Source organism: Sciurus vulgaris (genome assembly GCF_902686455.1).
Source record: "Sciurus vulgaris genome assembly, chromosome: 12".
NCBI lineage: Eukaryota > Metazoa > Chordata > Mammalia > Rodentia > Sciuridae > Sciurus > Sciurus vulgaris.
The window spans coordinates 99,461,150-99,483,368 of record NC_136473.1 but is presented as its reverse complement, the minus strand read 5'-3'; the positions used below and the strand labels follow the sequence as shown (position 1 = coordinate 99,483,368).

The following is a 22,219-nucleotide window of genomic DNA, read 5'->3' as shown; positions in this document are numbered from 1 at the left end:
CTGCAGGAGCTAACAGACTGCCTCCCAGAGGAGCTGGAAGGAGCTGGAAGGAGCAGGCTGTAGCCAGAGTGGGAATTATCCTCCCTCCTAGGGAAAGCAACAAAGTGGGCTTCCCAAGAGGCAGCAGTAAGGTTCCACCAGAGTTCTCCAGGTCCAGGGAGTCCACAGCCTATCCCAGATGGCATCCACCAGGCACGAGCCCCCTGCTCCTTCACTTCCTGTTCTGCCCCCAAAGTGGGGTGAGATACCCCAGGTGGCAACAGGGATATTGAAGGAGTAGAAAAGCCAAGTTGGGAAGAGTGAAACCACCACATCCCTTCCCAATAATGGGCCTCCTGTCTGCAGCAGCCCCACCTGCCACCACTCATTGCCCCAAAACTGGAATTTGGGGGTTATAATTTGTATAACCAAAGTTTTTCATTGAATCCAAAGGATTTGCCTTGGAAGAAAGTTTCCTTTAGAGATGGGCCTTCTCTGGCTTCATTTTAAACTATTTGGATGATAAAGTTTTGTATGTCTCAGTCTCATCACCCCACCTGAATAAGGAGCTTTTGCCAGCAGATACTGTGGCATACTCTCTTTTAGTCCACTGCACGGGACCTGATCACCAGTCGAAGACCTGATGACTAATCACCCGTCAGTCACATAGAGTGAGGTGCAGCCATAGACCGGCCCACTGCCTTTTCAGGTTGCTCCAGCTCAACAAATACATAAACCCTCCCCAGCCTTTCTCTCCCTGCCTTTCTGAGCAGTAGGTGGTACAAATAAAAATATCACCTGGCATTTGTATAGCACTTCGCAGTTTCAAAGCCACTCTCTGCCCCCAGGCTCATCCCAGACCATTTGCCTCCCGTTTCCACCCACACCCCTGCTCTTCCTGGTGGCCAGCCCCGTGCCAGCCTCTGCAGAGCGAGGCCACATGCTTCCCCTTGGGAGTCCACGTGTTCTGTGAAGAGTCTCCTCATAAAGAGTCAGCCGGCCAGAAATGTGGGCAGAGAGCGACGGGCAGCTTGTTCAGGTTCTGTTTATTATGTTCTCACAGCCTTGTTGATAGTAAAGGTGAATGACATTATTCCACTTTACATGGTAATGACACAACTCAATGAGGACTCCGTCAGCCAAGCGGTTTATATGGCAATGAGCATCTACGAGTCTGTTGTGCTGGCCAGTGACCAGCTAATGCTACCGCGATTAGAGTGCGCACGGAGCCCAGCCACCTTTCCTGCACCTGGCAGAGGGGAGGGAGCAAAAGGGTTCAAAGGGAGTAAGAATCAAGAAAGGAGCAGTTTATTGAGAAGACCCAGACCCCAAACCCGGGAAGTCCAGCAGTTCCATCCTGAAGTCTCCCATCATGGCCCACAGCATCCTGTGGAGTCCTGAGAGGCCACAGGGACAGGAGGACATGTCTGCTCTTGGCTTTTTCCTCCACGGTCTCACGCCAAGTGGCATGGTGGCACAGGATCTCGGTGCCAGGAGTGACTTTGCCACCTTTCTTGTTTTAACCCAGAGGATACCGATTTTGAAAGAGCTGATACTTGGCAGATTCAAGGCTGAGGATGGGAAACCACAATTCCTCTGCCTGGCTTGGAAGTGGGCAGTCTTGTTGGCGGGAGGCCATCCTGCCTCTGAAGGTGCCCCTCGTCACCTTTCCCTGTGGGACCCGGAGGAGCAGACGTGGCGTCAGCGGCTTGTCTCTCCTGCCTGCTCCTTCCTCTTCAGCCTTCCCAGGCCCACCCTTCCCAGACTCAGCACAACAGGCTCGTTTCTTCCCCTCACAGCACACTGAGTCTCTCCACCGTCCTGGGCATAGGGTCACAGGCCCCACTGGCCCCACAGCAGACAAGTGTCCAGGGCTTGCACTCGGCAGCTGGCCCCGCAACCTGGGCAGGATGCCTTTTCACAGCTTTGGTTTATCGGAGCAGCAAGTTCTGGAGAGAGCACCAGAGAGTAAAACTAGCTAGCAGCTTCCCAGCTGCCCATCCAGCCTGGGACCAAGAGGGAAAGCAGAGGGCTTGGAACGAGGACCAAACCCTCTGAGATCTTGGAAAAGCTTCCCAGATCTTGATACTCCCCAGGATGTGACACCCTCCACTGAAAAATTTGGAAGTCATTGTGTTACTACTACTACTACTACTACTACTGTCACTACCACGACACTCTTCACTCACTACCTGAGTTCCAACTACCCTATGGCATGGCCTCGAGTACAGAGGCACAGCCTGACACAAAAAGGCGAAACACAGGGCATGGGGAAACAAACAGGGGACGTGGCCCACAAGGCAAGCAGGAGGAAGCGCCGCGAGCGAGACCCGAGGCGCGGTGAAGCATCTCTTGATCGGGTACCCCTCCAGCTCCCGCCTCGGCACACCTGCTGTCAAACGATGCACCCGCTCGGGCCAGAACACTGGGATCTCAGAGGAGTGAGTCAGACTGGGAGGGCGGAGGCAGCTGCCCCAGGTGTCCCACTCAGCTGCCAGGTTTCCTGGACGTTGTGCTTTCTGCATCTGGGTGGCCTCAGTCCTCTCGGGCCCCACAGCTGCTTTACCCTTGGCTGTGCTCCCCCGCTCCTCCGACCAGTGCTTCCTAACCTCCGCTGTACACTGAACCTCCTGTGGAGTTTCAAAGACCACTGCCCCTTGGATCCCTACCAAAGAGCTCTGATTCAGCTCTTCTGGAGCGGGACCTGGACTTTCAGGTTTTTAATGCTCTCCAGGTGAGTCTAATGAGCAACCGAGTTTGAGAGCCACTGTGTTAGACCATCTTTATTCGAAGTCCACAGGTTATCACACACACAGGAGCTTATGAAAATGTGGATTTCTGCCCCTGCCCTCCCCATTCTATAAGCTCAGCATCTCTGGGTGTGGAACCTGGGAATTAGCATTCATAACAGGCCTTCAAGGGGATTCCTGTGCATGCTCAAGTTTAATAAGAACACTGCTCAGAGGATCCCTCCTCACTCCAGAGGCACCTGGGTTGTCGATGACTATACTCTACTTAGATCATCATGGGCAAGCCCCCAAACAGGTTAGAACTCCAGTGGGACCAAAGGTCACTCAGAGATGGAGAGCAGATCTCAAAGCCACAGCTCTACCCAGCCTGCTGCTCAGGCTTTCCTTGAGCCTGAATGGGTCCCAGGCCCAGAGCAATGCTTGAATCCAGAAGACAGCCACCAGCACAAGCCTGGCATGAGGAGCAAAGGAAGACGTTCAATGGAATTGGCACCTGGGATGCCAAGTGCCTAGTAAGGTGGATGAGGCTCGCGGAGGAGGAAATGGGAGAGGGGGACAGGACTTGAGACATGGAAGGTCAGGGATGAGGTATGCTTGAATATTGCTCTAGATGTTGTAAACATTTCTCTTTCATCAGAGACCAAAATCTGGGTTGGCATGACCAAAGTGCCTAAAAGTGGGCATCAGAGCAGAGAGCTCTGAGCCTTTTGTGGGAAGCAGGGGATACGGGTGTGAGGGAAGTCACCCCACGGGAAGATCGTGACTGCAGTGGACTACTACAGTGTTCACAATTGTTACACACACTTATGCACGCAGAGACGCTCCACAGGAGAACCATAAATAGAGCTATCACGTTCCTCTAGGCACGGACACACACCCACATGCCCTTGTCTAGCTGAAAAATTCAAGACACCCAAGCATGGTCCTTCACACCTCCCACGGTGGGAAGGATCACCAGGGTGCCACAACACCACCAGCCTTCGGGTGCAGCCTTCGTTCCACCAGTACTTGGCAAAAACTCAGGCCCCAACCGAAGAGGCCATACAGGTTCTTCTTTAGCGCTCTCTCCTTGGGGTAGCAGAAGCGTGAAGAGGCCCTCCTAGGACGTCTCCATATCTCTGTGCAGTCCCAATTTATATGCACCTCATCTTCGTCAGTAGAGCTGGCAGCAGGTGCACTTTTCATATGTAAACAATGTTCAAAATACCCTGTTAGAGAATGTGATCAGTCAGTTAATTCTGGCAGCTTTAGCTAAGAATCGTTTTTGACCATGTTGGGGAGATACTATCTCATCTGACTAGGAACACCATGTGAGGCTTTGGAGTTCTTGAACATGAACTTCCACAGGTCTCTTCAGTGTGAAGCCTAGAAAGCAAGTGTCCTCTCCACTAAGGTTCACATAGACTCGCCAATCACTTACAGATGACAAGGTGCCATGGCATGGCTGCGGGCGCTATCAATCACTAGTGGGACCCAAGGGCCTTCTTGGTCTTATGTGACTGGAGCCAAGGAAGGAAGTGATTCTCACAGTTACCGGACAGTAATGCAAACCCTGGAACCTCAGTATGATCTAAAATGACCTAGCATCCCACACAAGAAGAGTGCTCCATCAATCAGTCCTCCATCCCTGTACTCCAGAGTGTGTGCCTAAACGTGTGCTATTCCATTCAGACAAGTGAAAGGTCTGTAGATCTGAAATGAAGCTAAATCCATTGGCCATAAATTATCCCAGTAGTACCTCCACCACATTCTCTGTGAGTCAGTTCACCTGGAAACCAGTGTCTTCCAGGATCTTCTTTCACCTTCTGATCTTTCTACTGAGGATTCATTCCCTTGGCATTGCTCCTGCAGCAAAGTCAGCTTTTTCCTGGATAGCTAGAGAAGGTTCTGTGTTGTTCGTTCATCCTCCAAGGAAGAGTTTCCTACACTTCCAACAGTAGCCCCAGGGTACCATGAAAGCATTTTTGGAAGGTCTCCACAGCCAGGTGTTCACAGTGATCTTCTTAGCCACACCTATTTAATGTTCAATCCCAAAGACCAGAGACCAAGAAGAAAATTGTTTCTTAGTAGCCAAGAGAGGGATCTTTCTAAGAAAGCATGCTCCCAGGAAGCAAGCTGGAAAGTTTTGGTCTAATTTTCTGTTCTCCCCCATCGTAATTACATGGCCTGCATGGAAGGGGGAGGTGAGAGACAGGGAAAGTGTTAGGTACTGGGAGAGCTGTCATGCTATGGGATTCACCTCCCTTTGCCAAGCTCTCTGTCATCCTAAAAGATCAGGGATGTGTGATGCCACAGGGAAGCGAAGACAGAGAACGCATTAAGCGACAGACAGGTTATATGGAGCCCATTGTACAAAAGTCTACCGGTGCTACATTCCCTGGTCATTCTGCTTCTGGAAGAGTTCTTGGTAGAACTGAGGAAGATTTGCAAGCCATATCTTTCTTAATGATAGCTCCACTCAGAAGTTCTGAAGGAAACCTCCCAAGACCCTTTCTGGAAATGCAAGAGTAAGGAAGTCTTACAAATTTCTTAGGCCAAGAAGGGCAGTGATCACATATTCTCACACTGGTCCAATGGAAATGGAAGGAAGAGCCAATTCCACAGTTTGCCCTCTCCCAAAGGTCATCTGTCAATGGTGCTAGAAACCTGGGATTCCATAAGACAATTCTATGGGATTCCATAGAGACTTCTCTGCCAGCACCTGAGGGTGGCCACTATATTGTGACAGTAAATCACAAGTGAGAGGCCAAATCTTCCAGCTACTCCTGCCAGGGGTCAGAGACAAGTGGAGAGTCAGGAACCTTAATGGGGGAGGGCGTGGAGGTGGTGGAAACTGCATTTGCACTATTTACAGATTAGCCTAGCACAGCAGCTCTGCCTTCTCAGCGGAGATGACCCAACGCATTGTAAAGGGCAAGTTGCTGACCCAGAGAAGGGTGACAGAGGCAGGGTGCTACCACTAACCAAACACAGACGTGGGTAAATGGAAGAGTCCGAGCTCTGGCAGCTGGGTCACACTTTGGAATGGCCCTTTGTTCCCTCCTTGCCCCCAGCCTCCCACCCCAAATGCCACTGCCTTTGAACACCCATGACACTTCACATTAGATTATGGTCTTGGCAGCAAGGGGAAGGGAAGGCCAGTGATTTCCAAGAGTCCCCATCTGAGGTCTAACTGAGCCTCCTCTGGCTTTGGGACAGCAGATCTAAGTACATTTTGGACCTCAGGAACCTGGGGTAAGAGTCTTTCTCCATGAGGCTGTGTACTTTTCCCTGGGCCTGGTCAAAGCAAGTCAGGGATGGCTCCTGCATGTTCTTCCTTGTGGCTTCTCGGGTCTGGAAGTCAATGTTTACCTGGAGACACAAACAGAGAGCAAGTTCACAAACCCCAAGGGCCAAGCTATGTAATGATCATTAATGACAGGGTCTTAGATCTTTAAGGTGATATAGGCCACATCATGTATAACCACAAGAATGGGAAGTATATGTAATGTGTCAAAATAAATTCTACCATGATGTATAACTAAAAAGAACAAATAATAAAAATTTTAAAAATATATCATACACACAAAAAAAAAAAAAAGTGATATAGGCTTTTTAAGCTGCTATCATGGATCTCATCTCTGAGGATCACAGAAAGAATCCTGTCAGGTATGAAAACCAGAGATTCTTAGTTTCAATTTATAAATAAGGACACTGAAGAAAAGAGAGACTGCAAAGCTTGTCTAAAGTAGTATGAAAAGTTAGTAACAGAGTTAAATTTTAAAAGCCCAAATCAATTTACTCCTAATTCAAACATCTTGACATCAGGAAAGGGTTAGATTTAAGCCAAGTGTTAATGCAGGGTCCCTGAAGTAAGCTTTCTCTGCTGTCCTTTCTTAACTAATGCCCTATAGAGAGACACTGGTCAGAATATACAGTTCTATTCCAATCCTCATTATAAGGGGCTTCTAGCATCCTACTGACCTGGTAAAGACCTCATGCACTCCCCAGCCAAAACATAATTTAAGAACTCCAGGTATGCATCATGCACTCATAGAAAGCAAATATTTTCTTCAATAAAACTCTCCCAAGTGAAATTCTTCAGGATAACTCAGAACAGCAATTCACAGAAATTCACCTCACTATACATAATTATAAAAAATATATAAATATCTATAAATACTCATTAATGAGCAGTGGCAAATATTGAATGAGTGCTTTATCTCTAACAGAGTAATCTTGAAAGATAGGTGGTATTATTCCCTTTTATATTGAGGAAAATGAGATTCAGAAAGATTGAATAACTTGACCAAGATCACACAGCTAGTCAGTGGTGGAACTGAGATTGGAACAAAATCCCAAAGCAGATACTTATTCCATTCAACTCTACTGTCTTGTAGTAGGATAACAAACATGGACTCAGTGGCATCTACTCTTGCAAAATCCCTATACCAACACAGTTCCTGAGAGCACATGTCTGACAGACAGCTTCTGCTCCTAAAAAATAAGCCCTTTTCCATCAAGAGTCACCAGAGTGATGAGGCTCAGTTTGGTAGAAGAAAGCCTTCATCAAGCCTGCCTCAAACCCTCTCCAAGGAGAGAGATGTGGGCCAGGAGCCATGGCAGAGGTCTGACAAGATGAGTGCTGTGGCCAACACACCTCCCGTGGAGCCTGCACATCCACAAACTCCTCGAAGATTCTATGGGCCTTGGAGACCAGCTTGGCAGTTGACCTGGTCTTCTTGAACTCCTCACAGGCCAGCCAGAACTCCAGGTTCTCCTCGCTGAACTCAGTCTTCAGAAAGGCGCGGAAGGCAGCCACCCCATCTAAGGAAGGGGTGGGAGATGGAGAGAAATGAGATAGGAAATGAGAGAGAGGTAGTAATAATGTGGGGGTGCCCCTAAGTGTCCAAGCCCACTGCTGCCACACCCCCTTGACTACTCCTTTCTCTTAGACACACAGGAGCCCTCAGAGCAAACTGTGCTTCTCATCCAAGGATCAGAGCAATACCAGGGAGGAATGTTCAAAAAGCCATGATCATAAATATGGGGAGGACTGGTCACTTCTAATCAGCCCTCAGTGTTTATGGCCCATTCCCTGCTGCAGAGTTGGTGGTCTCTGGGTCTATAGGTGAGCCTGTGTTGCTATTTAGGCCAAGGTAATGTATGCATTCCATTCCCTACCCTAACCCAAATCAATGCCCTGAGAAAACCCAGGATCAAACTAGACAAACTAGAGGCAAATATGTGTGTCTCAGAGCCAGTCAGTGACCAGAAAAATACCTGAGTAAACACCCTACCAAAATCCAGTCAGTAATGTCATTCTGCTGCATGGACACCAACCCCCGCCTCCTTTAGAAAACCTTTGAGGCCCTGTATTTTGATATTTTATTCCATGTATTCTTTACTTAAGATTTGCCTATCAAGTTATGTTTCAATTGAGGTAGATTAATTAATTTTCCTACCAAATAATTTAATAATTGACATAGCCTCTCATTCTTATTAATCAATATCATACACACTGCCAAGCAGAGCTTTCAATCAGCACAAGATGATCAGGGTCACCACATCAAGTCAGGAAGGAAAATAATATTATTTACACCCTGTACTCTCAGTTAAATGTTTTTATTTTAAACACTTTTTTTCATAAATTGTTTTAACCCTTACAGCTCTCCTCTAATCCAGTAATAGCTATAGTTTTCTAGAAACTGTCCTCAGAGGAAGAGTGGATACAACTTAAAATAAAGAAGTGCTACATTGGTTAAAAGTGACTCCAGTGTTAATTTTTATTTCTTTTCTGAAGTTCACAAGGAGGACAAAGTGTTCACAATTCTTAGTTCTAGATGGTGATGATGACTTGGACATCCGATGTCCAGGTCAGGATGATTCAGTGGATTGTCGGCATCAGGTGGTTGATATATTTAAATATAGTTGGTTCTTGAAACATTTTAATTTCTCTTAATAAAAGAGTCATTGTACATCTTTGTCTTTCAAAACAGATATTTTAACAGCCACACTGGAACAGTCATAAAAACGAAGACCTTACATCCCAAGAATCAGGGACTTGAAAAAGACAAGGGTTTTCCTGGGGCTCTCAAAGCTAAGCTTTAATCACAAAGAGACTGAGGTTTGGAGATCTGAATTTAAAATGTTTAGGAAAAGCAGGGTGACTTCATTACCATCCCTGCCTGGACATCTCTACAAGTGAAGAATGCACAACTGTGAATGACATAGGGACAATCTGCATAAGCCAAGACCATCACAGAAGACACCCAGAGCACCTGGTAGCCTAACTGAGCCAGGGAGAGAGGAAAAAGCAGGGTATAATGTAAGGTTACTTCCCATCAGCAGGATGGAAGTCAAATCATTCCCGTGCCAGGGGAGAGACAGGAGAGTGACATGGTTTAGGCTCAGATGAGAAGTTTGCTCAGGGCCCCTCCCACCCCATTCCTCCAGTGGGGTGGAAACTCTAGAAGGGAGTCGGACTCCATTGAACAGTGACGTGGCACTGTTTAGGCAGAGATGGCCTGAGAATCGTGCATTCAATTCAAGTATGGTTTTTAAATTACTAATGTGAAAAGCACCGCTCAAGGTCTCTGGATATATCAGAGAACAAATCATAAAATTACTGCCCATTAAATCTCTCGTGGATGCTTTATTTGATATCCCTCCCACACTCCAGCCTCTCCGAGTTCCCCAGGGAGGAGATTCAGAAGCTTCCACAGGCTCCCAAGTAAACTCGGGTCTGAGAGCGAGTATTTCTTCTAGAAGATCTCTACTGCCTAGACCAGCCCTCTGAAGAGATCTGGTGTTCTTGAGAACTGAGGAGGGCCCGGCGGGTTGAGCAAGGAAGGACTCTGAGCAGTGATCAGCAGAGGAACAGGGAAGACACAAGGCCCCAGGCCAGAGGCCTCCCATCTGCCTCCATCTTTCTTTCCAGGGTTTTTTTTAAAAGAAAATTTATTTTTAATTGGTACATAAAACATAAGAATTGTACATATTAGTAGGGCAATATAATGTTCAATGCATGAATAGATTGTGTAATGTTTAAATCAGGTTGAACTCCTCAGACATTTATCATTTCTTGAGAGTAAAAACTTTCAAGATCCTTTCTTCTAGCTTTTAAACATGTACAATACATTACTGTCATGTATAGTCACCCTATTGTGCATGCAATAGCACCCCAGAAGTTCTTGCTCCTATCCAGCTACAACCAAGTACCCACTGACCAGTCTTTCCTCATCCCTCCCTCTTTCTACTTCTGGTTATCAGCACCCTACTTTCAACTTCTGTGAGATCATCTTATTCAGAATCCACCTCTGAATGAGCTCTTGGGTCTTGTCTCTATCTTGACACACTTCCCACGGAGGTCAGGGTATGGGAAGGAAAGGGGAGTCAGGAGGGCCTCTGAGCCTATGTGTTCATCTAGAAGAGGAACTGGAAAGGGACGCACAAGAATCTATTGTTTTTAAGCCAGAAGAGATGAAGTTCCTTGAATGGGAGAATTTGTGTTGGATTTTATTTTGTCTTTTACTGAACAAAAACAGTGTTTGCAAAAGTCAAATGTAGTTATAGATAAGGAAAGAAAATTCCATCCCTGCCTTCCTCCATGGTATTGGTAAGGACATCCCTGCTAAGAAAGCTCTGACTGGCCCTAGGCTAGACAAGGTTCAAAGGCTCTCTCTTCTAAACTAGGTCTCAGGTTTGGTGGGCCTCGTGTGGATTAAAAGAGCTGACACCTGCAAAGTGCCCCCCCGAAAGAGTGTTGCTGTCCTTCTTCCCATTTTACAGAGGAGGAAGTTGATGCTGAGAGAAGCAACTTGCCTGATTTCACACAGCACGTAGCATTAAATAACATGTAGCATTAAAATTTAAGATAAGCTGGGACTGGTAGGGCACACCTGTAATCCCAGAGGATTGGGAGGCTGAGGCAGGAGGATTGAAAGTTCAAAGTCAGCCTCAGAAACTTAGCAAGGCCCTAAGCAACTTAGCAAGACCCTGTCAAAATAAAAAATAAAAGGGCCAGGGATGTGGCTCAATGGTTAAGCTCCAATAGGTTCAGTCTCTGGTACCAAAAGAAAACAAAACAACTTAAGGTACTCTAACCCCCAATTCAATGTGGTAACGGTGCCATGCCCATGGATTCTTTCGTTCATTCACCCCTCAGATGACCTGGCCTTCTGCTAAGTGCTAAAAGCAAACACAGCAGCATGGTCTATATACACTTAACATCAAAGGGCAATTTAAGACAAAAAAACATAATTATGGCATTATGACAAAGTGTGATAAGTTATACAATAGGGAAAGTACCTGGGGCTAAGAAAGGGCCTAGGAAGGGCGCCTGGGCCAGCACTGAGGCAGGAAGGAAGACCTGCAGAAGGAATAAGCTTTTAAGTCAAGACAGGAAGTTAAGAAGGAAGCTAAGTGAAAGAAGGAAGGGCAGATGGAGAGGAGAATTTCAGGAAGAGGGAACCACATGCATGAAGGCTAGCATTAAGAAAGTTCGAGCAATTAGAAAGCATTTAGAAATACTGGCATTTGATAATAAAATAGCTAAAAATGATCGGGCCTACTTTTAGGGTTTGGGTTACACCAAGAGGCTTGTGAAAGAGCCGGAGAAGTGGAGGCCTGTGCAGCACCACAGACAGCCAGGAGGAGGAAGTGGCCCTGGGCCCAGGGCTACCAGAGGGTTGAGCCAGGAGTCTTCAGAGTCAGCCATGACTAGCAGGAGCCATGCGAGTCATGGTGTGCTGGGGCCCTGGCCATACTGTGGTAAGGACAGTGGTGACTGAGCGAGAGGAAGTGGAAACCGTCCATTCAGGTGTCTCTTGCAAGAGCTGAGAAGGAAGTAGAGGGATTAACAAGAGTCGCTGAAAGGAAGCAGTCAGGAAAAGACTCATGTTGCTTACTGGTTTGTTTGTTTAAGATAGCTTTCAGTATGTGTAAATGTTGATCTGACCAGAAAAGGCTTTTCAGCAAAATGAACTGAGGTTAAAGGAAAGAAAAGTTAATTTAACTTCCCGAGGAAGGGCAGAAGAAGTAGGTCCAAGAACAGAATCAAAAGAAAGAGGATAGGCCAAGTGTGAATGCAGGGAAGTCTCTAACATTAGGTGGGGAGTTGAAGGAGTTGTCTGCTGTTGGCTGGAGAAGAAGGGAGGGCTCAGGCAGGAGAGGCAGAGTCTTATTGTTTACTTATTTATCTAGGGTTTGGGGAGGGAGCTTTTTTTTTTTTTTTTTTTTTTTTTTTTTTTTTATATATCATGCTGGTTGCTTGGGATTTTACAAAACCCCGGCTCAAGTTTATTTTCACAACACCAATCCATAGATACCATCGCCCCCATTTTCCATAGGAAGAAACAAAAGTTTAGAAAAGTCGAATCAATTGCTCAATTACTCAGCTGGTAAAAATAGAACCAAGATTTCCAACCATAACTCCATATTTCCACATAACTCCAAAGCAAACTCTTTCCAGATGTGTTTGCCAGCAGAGGAGAAAGCATGGCAAGAGAGAGCAAAGAGCAAAAGAATGGCATTTGGAAAGAAGGCAAGTTTTAGAGGAAAGGGACCAAGAAGTAGAAGAAGTTGTCCTTTTTAAGGACAAGTGGAGAAAAAATGAGTAGTGGATAAAGATAGAATATGGACTACAAAGGAACATACCTGAGATTTGTCAAGCTGGACAATTCTGATCTTTATAAATTTGGGGTAGGGTGGCCATGAAGGTGGACCACATGCACATGCTAGGTTTTGCAGCTACTTGTCTGACATGAGCAAGTCACATAAATTCACCCCCCTCACAGAACTTTCAGGCTAGCCTAATGTGACAGATACTTAGGAATAATTTTTAAATAATTAATTGAAAAAATGCACGCCACAGAGGAGACACCTAAGGCTGCAAGATTTGGGAACAGCCACCTTGCAAAAGTGAATACAAATGAACAAAAAGGTGAAAGGCTAGACTTGGAGGCCTGGAGAGGGTTCCCATGCACCAAAAGGGAGAAGGAACTTTTAATTTGGGAGTATATCGACCACTCCAAAAGAGGACCACCCAGTCTAGGCTGGCAAATGAATCTTGAACCTGGAAAACAGTCACAATTTAGGAACTGGAAGTTGGAAGAAGAAGAGGAGACAGATATCAGGAGTTAAAAAAAATTTTTTTGAAGTCAGAGAGGCATTTTAAAACAATCACAAGCAATCAACAAACATATGAAAATATGTTCAACATCTTTAGTAATAAGAGCAATGCAAATCAAAACTACACTAAGATTCCATCTCACCCCAATTAGAATGGTGATTATAAAGAATACAAGCAACAATAGGTGTTGGAGAGGATGTGGGGAGAAAGGTACACTCATACATTGCTGGTGGGGCTGTAAATTAGTGCAGCCACTCTGGAAAGCAGTGTGGAGATTCCTTAGAAAACTTGGAATGGACCCACCATTTGACCCAGCTATCCCACTCCTTGGCCTATACCCAAAGGACTTAAAATCAGCATACTACAGAGATACAGCCACATCAATGTTCATAGCTGCTCAGTTCACAATAGCCAGACTGTGGAACCAACCTAGATGCACTTCAATTGATGAATGGATAAAGAAACTGTGGTATATATATACAATGGAATATTACTCAGCTATAAAGAATAATAAAATTATGGCATTTGCAGGCAAATGGATGAAATTGGAGAATATCATGCTAAGTGAGATAAGCCAATCTCAAAAATCCAAAAGATGAATGATCTCACAGATAAGCAGATGATGACACTTAATGGGGGGTGGGAGGGGGGCAAGAATGGAGGAAGGAGGGACTGTGTAGAAGGAAAAGAGAGGTGGGAGGGGTGGGGGGAAAGGAAAAAAATAACGGAATGAATCAAACATCATTACCCTATGTAAAGGTATGATTATGCAAATGGTATGCTGTTACTCCATGTACAAACAGAAACAACATGTATCCCATTTGTTTACAATATAAATAAATTTAAAAATAATTTTTTTTTTTTTTAAAAATCACAGTGAGCGTTTATTGAGCATTTACTTTGGGCACTGCACTGAATGTTTTGTGCTCCTCATGGCAAATCCATAGCATAGGTCCTGATGTTTCGCCATTTGAAAGGAGAGAAAATCAAAGCTTAGAGAAGTGAAGTGAGTGGCCTGAGGTCACCCAGTAAGTGGCAAGGATACCAAATGACAGAGCCAGCATTCACACGTGTGTCAGTGGTCCAGTCTCCAGTCTGCACAATGGCAGGGCCCAAGAGCCGCCTCTGCCAGTGGCCACTGAAGTGAAGGGAGCAGAGCCCCATGTGTGGCCAGACCATCGACCACGGTGACACTTCCATGAATGATAGGAGAGAAAACGAGGACAGACACTGGGAAAAGCAAAGCAGGATCTGAACATCGAAGAACAGAAGCAGGAATGGGCCCGGCCACAGAGCGCAGATGAATTACACTGCCAACGCCTGAGACTGACTCGGGAGGGGATTTGGAGCCACATAGATGGTGAACTCATAGTCAGCTCGGCCTGCCCGGAAGCCTGCCAGTCCCACCTGGTCAGGAAGCAGCATGAGTCTCAGTTGGGAGCACCATCCAATCACCAGACTCAAAATTAACTGTGTGACCTTAACAACATGTTCAACCTCACTGGGTCTCAGCATGGACCACTGTAGGAGAAGCCGGGACCTGACGCCTTTCCCGGGTGCAGTGAGCGCCCTGCTCCATGCCCCATTGCAACTTAGACCCGTCCACATCTGGCAGGGCTCTTGGCAATTATTTCTCCAGTCTCATAATTCCATCTTCACTATCATGCAAGAAGGTCTTAGTCCAGGCCAGGTTCTGTGTTGTTTCCCAATAGAAACTTACTTCACCTTTACATCAACCCTAGTAAGAAAGCGGAGGTTCTGGAGTCAGACAGTCATGGGTTTGAATCCTGAGTGACCTTGGAAAAGTACCTTAACATCTTGAAGCCCAGGTCTTCTCATCTGTAAAATGGGAACAATCCCAGGACTTGCTGCCTTGGATTGCTGCCGGGATCAAACAAAGTAATCCATGCAAAAGTGCCTAGAGCTCATCATAGGCCATCCATGAATGTGAGCTCTTAGTAGGTGTGTTTTTCAGAAAGGAAAGTGGGATGTGGAGTGCTGAATTGGGTATGGTTACCTGGCCAGTAACAGGAGGGAAGTGGACTGTGTACACCTGTGTGACCTCAGGGCCCAGGCCACTGCCCCTCCTCTGATTATTGGTGTAAGACTGCCCCAAAGGAAGGAGGAACAGTAACTCTGGTTAGGCAAACACACGACATACGTAAGCTGCAGCCCGGCAAATGTGCACTTGGCCTACAGTCCTGGAGGTTCTCCAGCAGGACACCTGCCATCGCCTTCACTGCACTGAGAACTGAGGCCATTAGTTGCCACCAAGAACCTGGAATCTACCTAGCCTATCTTCACCCCCAAATGCTGACTGCCAGCCCTAGCTCCACTCTTTGACTTAGAAAGGCCAAGGCATCTTTCCCGAGGGGCTGTGGCACTGCCCGAAGCAGACAGGCATCTTTCCCACCAGTGACCTAGAGACCACCGTGTGCTCTTTCAGGCTATCTCAACCCAACTGTGGGTCAGAGGGAGCAGGAGGGAAACCCAAGAATAATTTGGCACTTGGAAGTTGTCAGGGACTTCAAGGGCAGAGCTGAGAGATGAGGAAAGAGGAGAGAATGGCCCAGCTCTGGAAGGCCCTTCCGGGGGGCCTGAATCTTGAGAAGCAGCAGAGAACAGAGGGCTGCCAAGACGCCACCATGGACAAAGATCACAGAGGCCCAGCAGACTGCACTTGCACTCCGTCTCTGCTCATCCCTTTTCCCGCCTACCTGGACTCAACCCTGGCCTCCCCCTGCCCTTTTCACATTCCCAGGGCGGGGCAAGGCACACCATGGAAGGTCACTGTGCAGAGAAGCTCCAGGTGGAACATGGAAGGGAGAAGGGGTTGGAGGCTCCCATGCTCCGGAGCCCTCCTGCCTGGAGCAGCTGGAGGCAGCAGGCTTCCAGGACAGACCGCTTGTCCCCACGTGTCCACCCTCCTGCTTATTCCATCTAGCAAACAAATTGCACAGGGCTAGAGTGGGTGGGATTTGCTCTTCTCCTCCTGTCCCTTCTCCCCTCCATCCACTGCCACGTCCTCCCTGCAAGCCACTAATATCACCTTTCCCTTTGCTTCTGTCCTGTGCCACCCCCCGTCCTTTCTTCTTTCCCCTTCTCTCCACCAGGACCCTCTCCTTGACTTCTACTTGTCCATAAACTGCTGGCTTATCTCTGACCTCGTCAGTGACTCCCAGCATCACTGGGGTGGCCACACCAGCTGTTCGCTGTGCTTCCTCTACCAGGGCCCATGCACCCTGCACACTGGATCCAGGAAGCTGGACAGAGCAACTTTTAACTCAGATCCCAGCAGCTATTCTGCCTGGAATTGTGACCTGGCTCTGACACAGCTAAGTGTGAGCTTGAGCAGGAAGCTTGACCTCTCTGTGCCTGGGTTCCCTCATCTGTGAAATGCAAACGTGAACAGCACCTCCTTGGGAGGGCTCCAGGATGCCACCAACTCCCACCTGTAAACCACAGGCAGAGCGCTCCCTGTGCTGGTGACTGTTGCTTCAGTACTTTGATGGTGCTTTAGAACATAATACACCCAATACCAAATGCAATCGGGTGACTTAGAGGGGTCAGTGGGTGGTGAGCAGCTCGGGACAATGGAAAGAAACAGGGGGATCTGCCTTTCAGTCATTGCTTTCCATTTCGCTTGAGTTTCCTTTGTGTGACCCTCTAAGGAATCAAGGGTCTAGGAGCACCAAAAAATTTTTATATTGGTGCCTCTCCAGGAGCAGGAAGGGATAGGCTTGTCCAGGAGTCCTGGAAGGGTGGACAGAATAGCGCCATTCTCTTGCACATCCACAGAATCTCCAAGAACACACCGGGGCTGCACATGCTGCCGCGGCTGGCTTCCTCCCTCTAGTTCTTTGATGCAGGGTGCTTACATAAGGAAAGAAACTGGGTCACTGAATGAGCAGTGCAGCTGGTGCAGCAGGGAGGGTGGCTTAGGTAACAGTTCAAGGTCCAGCAGCCCTGGTTCACTGGCTTCAGGGGTGGGCTCCAGCCTCGCTCACTTCCCAGGCTTGGAAAAATACAGGATCACAAGGCAAAAAAAAAGGTAAGCTCTATGTTTATTGAAGAGCTCCCCCAAAGACCATGGTCCTCTTATCTTCCTGATCAATGGGAGAAAATAGCCCAATGAATGGGTTTCAAGGTCAAGCAGAGGTTAGAACTTTGAAAGAAAATACATTTACAAAATACAAGACATATATATATATATATATATATACACTCGTGGTGAAGTCAAAATCTCCTTGATTGGGAACCATGCCACTGTTTTGAAATTTGTGACAGGAACACCATCAGGATCAAAATGTTTTAAAACAGGTAACTGGAGCTAAGCAAGATTTAGGTAGGGAGATTACTTAGAGAACAAACTATTGCCAGTTATCATATTTATTGGCAGGTAATAAGTGTGCTAATTATACTTCAGTCTTATGAGTAATGTGATTTTCTTCAATGATCTGTACTTTGTTAGTGTATATATAGCAAGATGATATATTTAATTGTAGTGGTCTGGAAGGCTGTGAGAACCTTTGTGCTAGAAAAGACTTGATCATGTCCTACGTTGGGCACAGAAAAACAATGATGCTCTGAGGCTGCCTTACTCCTAGGACATCTTACTCCTAGGATGTGGGAGCAGAAGAGGAAGGAGATCCTGGGCCTTCCAACCCCTCTTCCAATGTTCTATCCCAATCCACAAGCAAAAGTTAAGCTGAGCCATCAAGAAAAACAAGATAGAGACTGTATCTACAACTATTGCAAGAAATTGACAAGGAGTTTAATATCAATGGGGGAAAAAATAGACATGCCCTTAATAGGATGAAAGCATAGCATTCACAAATGACTCGTTTAATAAAGAAGTAACATAAAACCTCATGTGCACCAGTGCATAGCCTAAAGGATTTCAAAAATTAAGTATCCAGGATTTTTCTCAAGTTGCTTTGATAAGGGAATACTGCAGAGACTCTCAAAGAGGGAGCATATCAAATTCACCTGCTGGGCTTTTAAAAACTACATCCCTAGCAGAATTCCCCTGAGTTCATGAGGAAATGAGGAGGGGATGCCAAAGGCTCAGGGGGCCATGGGGTGAGTGATACAGAGCCTGAACAAGCCCCACTGGGGATTCTAATAGTATCCCTGATCCACTGCCACAAGTTCCAATGGGATGAGGAGGGTGGTTCAATCTTGAGCATACAGGATATATAAGATACATGTTTTCTCAATGAGTTTAATGGTATGTTCTAACAAAAATAGTTACCTTTCATTGAGCCCCTCCTTTGCAAGTCATCAAGTTTAGCATTCCACAACAGCTGTCACAGTGAACCCTCATCACTATCCTAGGCGCGTCTCCTTGTTCCTGTCTTACGGATGAGGAGAGTGAGGTTTGCAGATGTGAAATCATTTGCATAAGTCATACAGCTGGTAAGACTCATGGATGTGGGAGTTTGTCCAGTGGCTTCCATCCAGACCCTTCTACCAAGCCTCCTAAGTTGCCTGGGATGGCCCAGGCCCTCCTTCCACAAAAGCCAGATGGGCACACATTCCTGGGCACAGGTGAAAATCCAACATGGAGATGATGGAAGGAAGCAAAGACGTGTCTGTTCCACACGCTGCACCTCACACATCCGTTTCTAACTCTGCCTCAGTCTCTCCAGGAAGCACAATTGCCATCTTTGTTGATGTCCTGTCGTCCCTCCTCCCTACATCCATGGGATCTGTGCCCCATGCTGGATGATTAGAGACCTGTGCTGCCTGAGAGCTGCAGAAAGCAGCCAGACAAGGTACAGTATTTTGTGTGTTTCCTGGAAAGCCAGGGCCACCTGCTCCACCAGCAAGCTCCATACTCATGTCTTCCTGAGTGTGTTGGAGAACAGTCTTCTTGTGCCCCACGATACACAGGCTTTCCTGGAGAACTGATGGTAAAGCAAACCCCAGGACACCCCCAGGGATTCTGATTCTGTGAGTCTGAGACAGGACCCAAAATGTTCATTTCTCACAAGCTCCTGACGGGTTGGTGCTGCCTCCCTTGGATTGCGCTTTGAGTAACACTGTTCTAAAATCTTCCAGCTTAGAGAGGGATGTGGGGGAGGGGGGTGGGCTGTAAATGGAAACTGTATATTCTAGACTTAAAGGCCATCTAGATGAATAATTTAAGAAATTTAATGAGCTGATAACTTAGTCTCTGTTTGTTTGGGGTTTTCTGTTTGGCAACTGTGTGACCAGTTCAAGTCATTCTATTTTTTATATCTCAATCATTATCTCAAAGGGGACTAATTTTTAAAAACTCAAAACTTCTTTATTGGTCTCATTTTCTCAAAGATAAATACACCCTCTGCAAATGCAAAAGAGTTTTATGTTGTCCCATTGCACTTAGTATCCCCTAGGCCTGATGGGGATAGGTCAGCATGGACCCTCCATGCTCTGTGCAAACAATGACGCAAGGCCTAACTTCCAAACAGAGGCCCAGAGTGAGGTGCTGGGTCATCCAGGTGTGGGGTAAGGTGAGAGAAAAGGGTAAGAAATGCAGCCCACAACCGGACCTTAAAACTGGAGTCCAACTATTTGTACAAAAAAATACAAAGGAAGGAGAAATGGAAGAGGGAGAGAAGAGAAAGGGAGAATTTATTCAGACACAGAGTGTCCCTCTAAAAGCTGGACCAATCACAAGCCTATGTCTGAACCTCATCAAGAACAAAAGCAGAGGACAGATGATTGTGTACCTGTCCTCCAGCAAGCTCTCAGAAAAGATCTCACCCAAATGAGGAGCCTTCATTCTTCTGGGTATAAGCTGTGAGCAGAAAGACCTCTCGGGGCTCACACTTGTGCACAGACACACACACACACACACACACACACGTGTGTGCGCACATACCTTTGGGGCAGATACATGTACAACTCAAGATACCAAGTCTGACTGTTAGTGGGAAAAGATGCAAAATTAACACACATTAGAAACCTTCCTAGTTAATGAAGCCATCAGCCGTTTCAATTGCAGTTACATTTGTTTAAAGAAACAACGAGCACTTAGCTCATGGTTACTTCCAGGCCTCCTTGGGTAGCTTTCCTCTTTGTATTGCATTTGTAAACAAATATGATTGGAAATAAAACTACTCCAAATGTTTGCCTTCCAGGTTTTTTCTTTTTTCTTTTTTTAATTCTGAGGCTTAAAAAATAGCAAAGTTGCTTTCCTTTTGCCTGAGATTTGAGCCCATGAAGGCCTCTGCCAACGAGGGACCGTGCCAAGGAGGCCAGAAACCTGGAACACGGGCACCTCAGTCCCTCTTCTGGTTGCTGGAGCCATTTCAGCTTGGAAGCAGTTTTACATAAGCCTGAGTCAAACCACCTGCTGTAGGTGATTGGTTACTGCCCAGCCTCCATGTTTGCTAAAGAATGCCCCAGGACCAGGGGGTAGAACTGGATCCAGCCTCTGACATGTCCTAGTCCAGATCCTAAGATGTATACGTGAGGTAACAGATTTTTCAAGAGGCTCAAGTACTTCATTGAAGTCACCTGGTTATCCAGTAGCAGAGCTGGGTCAAAATCAGGAGCACAAATTTGACTCTCTGTCAGTGCTATTCATTTAATTGTTCAAAAGCTCGTTCCCCAGTGAACTGGAAAGCATGCTCTAAACTAAAAGCAGTCCTTCCATTCCCACACTGCTAATATTGACGAGACAGAATTTAAGAGGAACACTGAAAGTCAGAATTCTATTTGAAATCTTGAAGCCACCTACAGTGTGATCACACCTCCATCTTTTCTTGTATTATCCATGTGCACCTATCTCCTCGGATGGCTACATTCTCCACCAAGGATGGACTGTGTCCCGTTTATCTCTGTGCCCCATCCCAGCTGCATAGCATAGCACAGATTTTGTGCACATCTCTTAAAAAATAAATGATTACTCAGCTATAAAGAATAATAAAATTATGGCATTTGCAGGCAAATGGATGAAATTGGAGAATATCATGCTAAGTGAGATAAGCCAATCTCAAAAATCCAAAAGATCAATGATCTCACTGATAAGCAGATGATGACACATAATGGGAGGTGGGAGGGGGGCAAGAATGGAGGAAGGAGGGACTGTATAGAGGGAAAAGGGGTGGGAGGGGTAGGGGGGTAGGAAAAATAACAGAATGAATCAAACATCATTACCCTATGTAAAGGTATGATTACGCAAATGGTATGCTGTTACTCCATGTACAAACAGAAACAACATGTATCCCATTTGTTTACAATAAAAATAAATTTAAAAAAAATTTTTTTTAAATATAAATAAATAAATGAGTGGCCAAAGCATCCAGGCAGAGGAGGAATAACAAAGATATTCTGTACCTATCTGGATTTTTATGGAATAAAAATTTTAGGGAGGACAGCTGCTCATGGGTGGAGAATTATCAGGGAGTAGGTTCCAGACTAACACACATTTTCTAGAGCCCGGTCATTCAGGGACTTTATTTTCAACTTCTTCCGATGTTTTCTGTCTTAATTGGAAGCTCCACACACATCTCATCAATGCTGTCCCTCCTAAGGGACCAGCATACATACAATCCCCTTAGAGAAGTTTAATCAGTCCTAAGTCACGACACCAACCCAAATTCATTAGACTTTCAGAAAGTTGGCAACACACTTTAAAGTAAGCTGGCCTGTAACTTCTCTGCAGCCTCCCAGAGGGATAAACATTCAAGTTCAAGTTCTAAAAGCTTGAGATTCTACCAGTGACCCTTAACAAGGACTCCTTTCTTCTCAAGGACATTCACTCCACAGGCTTTTTGTTCCAAACTAACAGAAATAAAAAACAGAAAGTCAGATTCCAAGAGAAGATCATAGAACTTGAAAGCTCAAAAAGCCCATTTCTGTAGTTATTTGACAAAGAAGCAAATTGGTGTCAGACTGTAACCCCTTAGCCGCACCCCTATCTCAGAAAAGTGTCCTTGCATTCCTGGAAAACAAAAGCATCCCTGACAGAAACAGAAACAAGTATCTTCAAATCAAGAGTCATTGAATAGAGCAAATAAAATTAAACCTCTTAAATCTCCAGGTCTTACCACTGCAACAATAAAATGCACCCCAAACTTCCAACACCTAATTTCACCTCCATAAACTTGTCTGTAAGGGCTTAATATTAATCACTGACTGCAAAATTTGTAACTTTATGCTCAAGGCATAATTTGTTTTGCATTTGATAAATCAAAGTATCATTTTTAAAAATACTGCCTTATCCTTACACACATCTGTGAGCAGATAGCCCAGAATTCTCTAAAAGTCTGTTCACTGATGAAGTTTCTCATATGCAGGTGACAGGTAGCAAGCAGGTATTTCTAACCCCATTTCAGAATGAGGAAACAGCCTCAGGGACTTGATCTAAGCGAATCCATTATGAGGC

General features: G+C 45.9%; 1 protein-coding gene across 8 annotated transcripts in view; it reads right to left on the bottom strand.

Moving 5' to 3' along the window:
* Positions 1-1,265: 1,265 nt before the first annotated feature.
* The window catches only part of RGS8 (regulator of G protein signaling 8), a 39,272-nt gene continuing 18,318 nt past the window's right edge, over positions 1,266-22,219 (bottom strand). For all 8 annotated transcript variants that reach the window (XM_079108046.1, XM_079108049.1, XM_079108047.1 and 5 more), the window contains 2 exons: positions 7,369-7,535; positions 1,266-6,080 (listed from right to left, as the gene is read on the bottom strand). In XM_079108046.1, the coding sequence (XP_078964172.1) occupies positions 5,898-6,080; positions 7,369-7,535 (350 nt within the window). In that variant the 3' untranslated portion in view covers positions 1,266-5,897. The remainder of the gene's footprint in view (positions 6,081-7,368; positions 7,536-22,219) is intronic.